This window comes from Microtus ochrogaster, chromosome 7 (assembly GCF_000317375.1).
Source record: "Microtus ochrogaster isolate Prairie Vole_2 chromosome 7, MicOch1.0, whole genome shotgun sequence".
Classification (NCBI taxonomy): Eukaryota; Metazoa; Chordata; class Mammalia; order Rodentia; family Cricetidae; genus Microtus; species Microtus ochrogaster.
This window is the reverse complement of record NC_022014.1, coordinates 5,371,035-5,381,155: the sequence shown is the minus strand read 5'-3', so window position 1 is coordinate 5,381,155 and position 10,121 is coordinate 5,371,035. Positions and strand designations below refer to the sequence as shown.

At 48.3% G+C, this 10,121-nt stretch overlaps 1 protein-coding gene across 2 annotated transcripts in view; it reads left to right on the top strand.

The window, feature by feature from the left end:
• Positions 1 to 7: 7 nt before the first annotated feature.
• The window catches only part of Adcy9 (adenylate cyclase 9), a 124,177-nt gene continuing 114,063 nt past the window's right edge, over positions 8 to 10,121 (top strand). For both annotated transcript variants that reach the window (XM_005349243.3, XM_026780347.1), the window contains exons 1-2: positions 8 to 316; positions 500 to 2,235. In XM_005349243.3, coding sequence (XP_005349300.1) covers positions 543 to 2,235 — 1,693 coding nt within the window. In that variant the 5' untranslated portion in view covers positions 8 to 316; positions 500 to 542. The remainder of the gene's footprint in view (positions 317 to 499; positions 2,236 to 10,121) is intronic.

Genomic DNA, 10,121 nt, shown 5'->3' with positions numbered 1-10,121 from the left:
GGGCCAGGGTAGCCCGCTGGTGCTCCGCGGCGCGGGGACGGGACGCGGCAGGAGCCGCAGGTCGGCCCGCGCGCTTTGACGCACCGGGCGCCTCTGCGGCAGGATGAAGCGCTGCTCGCCTCCGGCCGAGTTGTTTTTGCGAAAGCCGCTCCCGGTGCCCCGAGCGCTCAAGGTCTGAACTTCCCTCTGGAGCCGCAGTTGGAGGCGCGCGGCTGGAGGCCAGCAGCGGGCGACGGCGCCCGAGGGGAGCGCAGCGCAGCGCGCCCGGGATTCAAGACTCAGCGCCGCCGAGGCACGGGAACCCCGGGAGCACCAGGTACTGCCCGAGCGCTTCTGGCTCGCCTTGGCGCTTTTTCCTCCTGTCTGGGCAGTTTTTGTGAGCATATGGTGCCTTCCCAAGTGGCTCGCCAGAGCTCGCACTAGCGACAAGCACGGGTCGCGTGGCCCTCCGGGAGTGTGTGTAGTAAGGCCGCTCAAATTCTGCTGTTTTTGCCCGCAGGTACCTCTGACCCGGTCGGGAAAGGTTCCAAGAGCTCGGCAACATGGCTTCCTCACCCCACCAGCAGCTGCTGCATCACCATAGCACCGAGGTGAGCTGCGACTCGAGCGGAGACAGCAACAGCGTGAGGGTCAAGATCAACCCTAAGCAGCTGTCCTCCAACACCCACCCGAAGCACTGCAAGTACAGCATCTCGTCCAGCTGTAGCAGCTCGGGAGACTCCGGGGGGCTTCCCCGGCGGATGGGCGGCGGGGGTCGCCTGCGCAGGCAGAAGAAACTGCCCCAGCTGTTCGAGAGGGCCTCCAGCCGGTGGTGGGACCCCAAATTCGACTCCGTAAACCTGGAGGAGGCCTGTTTGGAGCGCTGCTTCCCGCAGACCCAGCGCCGCTTCCGGTACGCACTCTTCTATGTGGGCTTCGCCTGCCTTCTCTGGAGCATCTACTTCGCTGTCCACATAAGATCCAAAGTGATTGTCATGGTGGTCCCGGCTCTGTGCTTCCTGGTGGTGTGTGTGGGCTTTTTCCTGTTTACTTTTACCAAGCTGTACGCCCGGCATTATGCGTGGACCTCGCTGGCTCTCACCCTGCTGGTGTTCGTTCTGACCCTGGCTGCGCAGTTTCAGGTTTGGACACCTCTGTCAGGACGTGTTGACAGCTCCAATCAAACGCTCACAGCCAAGGCGGTGGACACTTGCTTATCTCAAGTGGGGAGCTTCTCCATGTGCATTGAAGTGCTCTTTCTGCTCTACACGGTCATGCACTTACCTCTGTACCTGAGCTTGTTTTTGGGGGTGACCTATTCTGTCCTTTTCGAGACTTTCGGGTATCATTTCCGAAATGAAGACTGCTTCCCCTCCCCGGGACCTGGGGCCCTGCACTGGGAGCTGCTGAGCAGAGCCCTGCTCCACGTGTGCATCCATGCCATCGGGATCCATCTGTTCGTCATGTCTCAGGTGAGGTCCAGGAGCACCTTCCTCAAGGTGGGACAGTCCATTATGCACGGCAAAGATCTGGAAGTAGAAAAAGCCCTCAAAGAGAGGATGATTCATTCTGTGATGCCAAGAATCATAGCCGATGACTTAATGAAACAAGGGGACGAGGAGAGCGAGAATTCTGTCAAGAGGCACACCACCTCCAGTCCCAAGAACAGGAAGAAGAAGTCCTCCATACAGAAAGCGCCTATAGCATTCCGCCCTTTTAAGATGCAGCAGATCGAAGAGGTCAGTATTTTATTTGCAGACATTGTGGGCTTCACCAAAATGAGTGCCAACAAATCCGCTCATGCCTTGGTAGGTCTCCTCAACGATCTGTTTGGTCGCTTCGACCGGCTGTGTGAGGAGACCAAGTGCGAGAAGATCAGCACCCTGGGAGACTGTTATTACTGCGTGGCAGGCTGTCCGGAGCCCCGTGCGGACCATGCCTACTGCTGCATCGAAATGGGCTTAGGCATGATAAAAGCCATCGAGCAGTTCTGCCAGGAGAAGAAGGAGATGGTCAACATGCGTGTCGGGGTTCACACAGGGACTGTCTTATGTGGTATCCTGGGCATGAGGAGGTTTAAATTCGATGTGTGGTCCAATGACGTGAACTTGGCTAATCTCATGGAGCAGCTGGGAGTGGCTGGCAAAGTTCACATATCCGAGGCCACTGCAAAATACTTAGACGACAGGTATGAAATGGAAGATGGGAGAGTTATGGAGCGCCTTGGCCAGAGCGTGGTGGCCGACCAGCTGAAAGGTATGTGCTTCTCTTTGTCACCGCCCTCCCCCATCCTGTCTCTGTTTGATAGTGATAGCGGCAGTGGAAAGGCTCTCTCCAGGGTTAGTGTCTGGAGGCAGTTGGCTGTCTCAGAACACCTGACTGGGGGAATCAGCATGCCTGTGTTCTAGTGAGTCAGCCGTGGCAGACCTAGTCATACTGCAGGCGGACACCGAGACAGTGCTGACCTACATGAGACCTTAGAAGGAAGGAGAACTTTGAAAACTCACGTCTTCCACTTGGCTGTTGATGTCTCTGAATTCTGGTGGAAAGCCCAGTGAGTCTGAGGGTATCGGAGCCCTTTGGAAGTCGGAACGTTTTAGCGCCTAAAGATCCCATGCAGATGTTTTCCTGTCTCCTTTGACAAAACGGTGAACCCCAAGTCCCTTTTCCTCTCCAGGCCTTGCTTTACTTAGGGTTAAAATGGGGGTAGGAAGCTGGCTGATCTGCAGGCTACTGGAAAGTTAGACATACATACCTGTCAGTACACACGACCTTTTGCCCGAATCGGCCAGTCTCAGCCTTGCTCTCTCCTGTCAAGTTTTCATTTCTGTCCTTCAACTTGGCATTCAGTGCTCGTTACTGTGATACCTGTTTTGCTTTCTACAGTCCAGATTTTAGGACACAGAACTCCATGAGTGCCAGGTGGTTTGGAAGAGGAGTGCTTATGTCTCCCCTACTCCCGCAGATTTGCCTCTGACTGCTTGTCCTTAGTCTCAGGATCCTTACTGTCCTTGGTATTTTTGCTGGGCTGTGTCTTATTTTACTTTATTTTCATATATATATATATATTTATCTTTGAGATCTGGAAAATGGGTGTATAGATTGATGGTACATAATACCAGTATTCTCTGTAATGTGCTACATTTCTTGCCCCATTCCCTGCAATTTTAAAAAGTTCCCATGTTTTGCTATAAATCTTCAGGATTGAGGGCACATTTATTTTACAAGTATACAGAGAATGAACATTGATTTTGAAAAGCTGCGTTAAAGCTCTTTTGTGTTTTGTCATGCCCAAATGCCGCATAATTACACAATTAAAAGCCTCAGGAGAGGGAACCAGGGGAGGAGAAGATGGTTTAAGTCAGATGGGGAGGAAGGGGGGGGGGGGTGGACGGCACCTGCCTGATAGCATTGCTGGGAGTTCAGTGGGCGTTTTCTCTCTCAATGGGCATTTGTGACCTGAACTCCCTCCCTTGTCATTTATTTACTTGCACTCTGGCCAGGGTGGGTTTTCTTTCTCCTGAGTTTTCTTTATTGTTTTTATTAATTGCTAAAGAATTCATAGACAGAGCAGGAAACTCTTCTTCTAGAGAGATTTAAATGTGAATGTTGACCACCTCATGAATGACACTTTCCCGTAGAAAGATCTCACTATGACAAGTGTCTTTTCCATTAAGAGCGTGGCACCTGCTTTGGGGCTTTGTGGTATCAGGGGATGTAAGCCCTCCTTGACATTTTGGCATCTTCAGGACTGATGGTTGCAGGGGATTGTGGTACAGTCCGGGACTGTGGCGGGGACTGCACTGCTGTGTATGTAGCTGGGTCAAAGATCAGTGAAAGCAGTTTTGTGAGGTGTGCTTTGTGTGATGTATTGTTTGGACTTCAAAAATAAAATAAAAATAGGTGTAGTTATTAAGTATATTCTGAAGTTCCAAAGTCACTGAATTTTTGAAAGTATCAGTGTTTGATAATTTATTGGTGATTTTTGTTTTTAATTCATAGACCCAGGGTCTCAAACCCCCTCAAGAAAAATACAAAAAGAAATCCTAGAGGGAGTTAGTGAATTTTTAAGTTTCAAATAGTGTAAATTTAGTTTAAAATAAATGTGCATTATATTTATAAAAAGTTTGTAAAGGGACAGGGGAAGGAAAACATAAAGGGATGAACTGTTTCTGATTTTTAAATTCAGTATTCCCTCCTTGTACCATTTTCTCAAGACTGATGTTTTTGCTTTTCCCTGCTCATTTTGAAAACCATGTGGACAGGACTAGCAGTGGCGTGCATCTGCCCAAGTCTCTGACCCCTCTTGACACTCTTAGCCTTTTCCTTACTCTGGAATTGCGGCAGCATGGCAGGGAGCCACTTCTAGCTAATGAGTCCGAATGGAATGGTGATCCATTATTTCTTCACGGTCACCTCTCCTCCCTCTCGGCTCCTCTTTGTCTGTCCCTGATTATTACACTCCTATGTATGTCTGACATTGTGAATGCACAGACCACGACAGTCCCTGACGTCAGCAAGCTCCTGGCTGGCAGAGTGTTGCAGAGTGGGTCTATGTTTGGGCATTTTGGAGAGGCGCTTACTGCGTGAGACCTGAGATCAAGTGCAGCTCTAGGGCGGGCAAAGGAAGCACTCTGGGTACAGAGCAGAGAGCATGGGCAGCAGCTGTCACTTCTCAGTGGGCGTGGGCTTTGGACCCAGTTCATCAGCACCTCCCAGTGACCTCCCAGCAACGGTGACCAAAGGAGTTTGATCTCAAGGTGGGACGGATCCCCTAATGGGGCTTATGATCTGAACGGAAAACTCCCTTTTCAGTTCTAGGGATTGTAGCCTGGAAGGCAGGGAGCCTGGGGATTAATGTGCTGTTTGAGCAGATCCTAGATGAGGGGGTGGTGGCCTGAGGGAGGGTGAGTGCGGTGTCAGTGGAGAGGCAGTGGAGTGTGAGTAGCGCTAACCCGATGGGAGCCCAGGCCAGGCTTCGTCGGAGGCTAGGATGGGGCATGACTGGGTGTTAGGGCTTGAAGGGAAGGGAGCCTGATGTGTTTCTAGAACTGACCAGGAGATTGTCTGGACTGAGGCAGTGTGGTGAGAATGGAGGTGAATGAGTCTGGAAACCCTGGCCCACTCATTCACACATTCATCAGATTCTGCCCTGGGCCCAGTTCTAGGTTCTGGTGCTACAACAGGGTCCAAAATGGATTAACAGAAAATCCTGTTCTTATCTCACGAAGCCTGGGTTTTGAGTGAATATTTGGCTTTCTAGTTTCAAACGGGGCTGCTTCACTAGTGGAGTTAATGGAGAGGCCCAAGATTTTGGAGACGACCACAGAGCAATCGCATTTATAAAACTAAGGAGAAGACACTAAGTTGGAGCTACAGGAAAAAGTGGTCCTGCTGTATCGTTGAGATAAACCTCAAAGCTGGAAGGATGCTGGCCCTTCTGTGTGCTGTCACCAGACAGCGGGATGATTATCCCTGGGTTGGTTTTTCCTGTGGGAGATACAGAGTTGTAGAGGCAGAAAGTGAAACTCAGAAGAAAGTGCCCCCAGCTGCCTTCTCCTCCCCATGTGGGTAGGCTTAATTTTTGTGGAAAGAATTTCAGGTTGCCATCGGTCCATTAGACATACAGATAAAGACATTTCCACAGGGAGCCCCTGGGTGAGAAGCTCAGAGCTTCCATCTACATTCTTGGGTAGGGTGTCTTGTACGCGCTGAGACATAGCCTCCTAGGAAGCAAGTGGCTTAGATAAGGCGAGGCTGAAAATGTAGCCTCATTGCTGGTGAAGGAGACAGCAGCAGCCAGCGATGGATCAGAGCCCTGTGGACGCTGTTTGAGACCGTGCTTGTTTGCTATGCAGCGTAGGTTCCCCTTGTACTGATAACCCAGGCTGGCCTCAAACTTGCAGCCTTTTGCCTCATCTTCTCCAGTGCTAGAATTGTAAGCATGTGTTGCCATGCCTGGCCTTTCCTATGACAACCTTTTCAGGCCCTTTGGGACCGAATTATATGGCTTCAAATGAGTTGCACACAGCTGTTATTTCTCCAGATAAGCTTTTGGGTGGATTAACTTTTGGCAAGGAAATTAAGAATGAGGTTTGCTGAGCTCCTGATGGAATGCAGAAGAAAAGAAGGTAATGTTTTAGGTTAGAATCACTAAGAAAGTTGAAAACTAAAAAGAAGCATCCTAACAATTGTGTTTCTGCCAACTGGCCACTGTCCCATGTCTACTTAATCCTGGAAAAAGAAAGCCATGCTGACTTTTCTGTGTACAGGTACCTTGGGTGCAAGTCTACTGCTTGGTGATTATGGTTTTGGTGCTTCTGCTGGTATTTTGATGGACTTGTCTGCTCATTCATCGTTCATCTGCATGTCTTCTTTTCTGGTGGTGGCAGGAAGCTGTTGGCTACAAAGAGTGGGACCCTGGGGCACTGCATCCCCTGGGCTTTGACAATCATATGCAGTTTGTATTCGAGACACTTAAAGACCTTCCTAACAGGATCTCCCCATCGCTGGAAGGGATTTTATAAAGGGACCTGTGTTTTGAACTGACGTGAACCCTGGACTGGCTGCATCCACCAGTTTTCTAGAACCAAAGGGAAGGAGCTGAGCTCACAGGGAGTCCTCGTCTCAGTGATGCCTGGTCTGCCAGAGAGGGGGACGGGCCCGAGAAAGGGGCAGTCTTCCCCAGGGAACACTGGAGAAGGCCGAGATGACAGTGTTCTACTGTTGAATCTGGTGTACTGTGCTGACCAGCCTCCCGTGCCTAAACTTGAGGCAGAATTTGTGATGGTAGCTGCCCTTGAACTCTCCTGCTTCGGGAGTCAGGTGCTTACTGTAGCCTTCATAGTGTTGTCCTCCTAGAGTGTCCCCTGCCCTCTGTACTGAGGTGAGTGGACAGACTCAGTCAGTCCCTCTGGAATAGACGAGAATGTCAGCTTTCCCCTCGATGCTGGCTGTAGCAATGGAGGCAGACCCTAGGGAAAGTACAGATTTGCAAACAAGGTGGATAAAATCCTAGGCCTTGGACAGTAAGGCTTATGAGGCCTTCTATGAGCCAGTAGCCCAAAGCTTTTGGTCTTAGTACCCCTTTTCTTTTACCATATTAGGAACTAAAATGGAGAAATTTAAACAAATATTTTAAATTTACTTCAAAATAATAAGCCTACAACACCATCACATTAATATAAGCAACATTTTAATAAAAATAGTAACATATTTAAAAGGAACTGTCTTCAGACATAAAGAATTGGTGAGAAGAGGAAGTTTTTTAATTGTCTGTGCTAATCAAAAGTTAATCTGAAAAATTCTGGACTCTGTACAGTGGAAATCCACCTCTGTCACCTTTTCTGAGTGTGTCCGCTGGGTTAGTGTGCAGTCTGGCCCAGGATGGTGAAGGACACTGCACATCTGTCCTTATACAGATGGGTCCTTGGGAAGTGAAGGGGAGCTTTATTGAGAGCATTGTGTGGGTATTTTTCTTTGACTTCACGCCAATACTAACAAATATGAGTTTCTTTTCTTTTTTTGGGGGGGTGCAATTTTCAAGACAGGGTTTCTCTGTGTAGCCCTGGTCGTCTGGAACTCGCTCTGTAGACCATACTGGGATTATAGGCATGCGCCACCATTGCCCGGCCCCAAATAGGAGTTTCTTAAAGCTTAGGAACAATATGGAGCCCAAGGCCTCGTTGTCACTTTCTTTTGTATGTTGTCACAGAATGTTTTACTGGAGTTTTAAGTGAATTTTCTCTTCAGGTCTTTATAGTAACATGCCTTGGCCTTCTAGAGAATGCCCTTTTCTCCAGCTAAGATATTCTAAGTGCTGACATCAGGGCAGTCTGTCTGGGGACACTGGGAAGATGCTGACATGACTGTGGCTGGTATATGTTTTCTAAAATTCTCATTTTCACTACAGAGTTTGAACTTTTATCATCAACAGCAAACACTGTCTGTCGATTTCCTTGAAGCGACATCCCCATTTTGCTATATTTTCAGGAACAGTCTGCTAGTACTCGGTTTGTTTGTAGTTTGTCTGTAGGTACAGCTGATGTTCCATGAGAAAGGCTACTAGGTTAGCTTGTAGCCCCTTGCTTCAACAGAGGCTCTCCGGACAGCCATAGGACCTTGCTGTGTGACATAGTGCCGGAGGCATATTTCCCTTTTTATCACACAGACCATTAAAAAGACACATATGCAAGGTTGGGATTTAATAGTCATTAATTTTTACTGCTTTATCAAGGACCTTCTTCAGTGAAATTGTTTTCCTCTGCAAGCGTAGGGTGGCTGAGAGCACCATGACAGTTCAGTTTGGTGCTTTTGCCTCGAGTGTGTATGGCATTAGCGTTTTGCTCACCGTAGCTGTTGTAACACTATGACACACCATGCTGAGAAGACAAATAAGGTCTTTATATCTTCATGAAAATAGTTTTGTACTCACAAATGCCCTGCTGTGTGACAAAAAAGATCACAGTTAGCTGTGTTTGTCTGCTGTGCATGATATTATGGGTTTGATCCTCAATGCTGCGTCAAACCAGGTGTGAGGGTGCATCCCTGTTGTCTCAGCATGCAGGAGGCAGCAAGGTTCAGGACATCTTCAGTTTCAGTTACTTAATTGAGGGCAGCCTCAATTAGATGAAACCCTGTTACACAAAGAAATCAACCAGTCAAGCAAACAACAACAACAAAACCAAGACAGTGCTTTATATATATATAATGCCCAAATAGTCATTGTCTTGGATGTGAAATGAACTGCCAACATGACAGGCATTTTATGTGTATTGTGTAAGTAGCTAGTAACTCTAGCTCAGAATTTTGCTTCTCTTTAGCACTCCTCTGTGAGAAATCAGTGTTGTCTTGCAGTTGTCCAGTGTGCCTGTCCTTGTGAGTGTGATTTAGTGGTTAGGTGCTTGGCTCCTGATCTGCTTAGAGTCTGCCTCTGTTCTGTGTTTCTTCACTGCAGGACCCAGACAAGCTGCCCAGGGGCTCTCCAGTGCACGGGGAGCACAGATCTCTGACAGGTTCTCTCTCAGGAGCGGAGAATCAGATGACATGATTCAAGTGAAGCATTGATTAGCACAGTGACTTGTTTGCATAGTGGCAATGGCCATTGGGTCACCAAGAACCAAGTCTCCCCCTCTGGGGCAAATTATATTTTGTCCTCACAGAAGGACTCTTCTCCTTTGCTGTGCTCTCTTTGGTGAACACTGAAACCCAGAACACACCAGGGACTCTGACTGTGTCAGTTTCTTCAATTAAAAAGGGCAAATGTCCAAACTGCAAACCCCTGATAGCTTGCTCTGGTTACACTGTAGCTGCTGAGCTTGGCTGCTTCCTCAATGGAAACCCCTGGGAGCTCAGCAATATTGTTTTTGGGCAGCTTCAAGTCCCTACAGCTTTGAGGTACTTACAGTGATGTGGCCCTAGATAATTGAGGAGTTATGGGAAAAGCCTCAGCTTTGCGAGCCTGGAGATGGCTGAAGTTTAAGCGAAAACTGTCATTGTACTGTAAACTCTTATTTATTCCCTAAGTATTGAATGAGTTTCTGCCATTGGTGAGGCATGGACAAAGCCCCGGAGACAGACTGTGAGCCTCTCCTGGAGCACATGATCAGTCAAACGGCCACACAACTGTGCACCAAACTTGCCAATCATACGGTATGAACAAGGCTGTGCAGGAGTGACTCTTATTTTCTCCGTTCTGTAGGTGAGGGAAGTAAGTAGGGAGAGGCCCAGTCATTTGTAATGTTCAAGCAGCCAGAAGGAGTCTCTAAGTAGTTAATCCAGTACTTCAGCCCAAAGGAATGTATCAGAAAACACAGTGCCCACCTCATTGAGTTGAAGGGATTAAATGTTAAGTACATGTCAAGGGCCTAGAAAGGACTTGGCACACAGTATCTCTCATCAGAGACGAGGTCCATGAGCTGATGGTATTGAAAGGGGTGATTCTTTTTCAGCAGCAGCTGGAGCAACCTTACCTCTCTGTACCCCCTTTCCAGTTCACATGGCATCTTTACACGCTGTCCCAGCTGCTGTGAAATCATATCACCATGACACGTGTGTAAAGGGTTTTTATTTCCATGGCCTCATTCCTTCCTATATTTGTTTTGGGTTGGTTCTTTTTAAAATTCATTTTATTTATCCTCCTC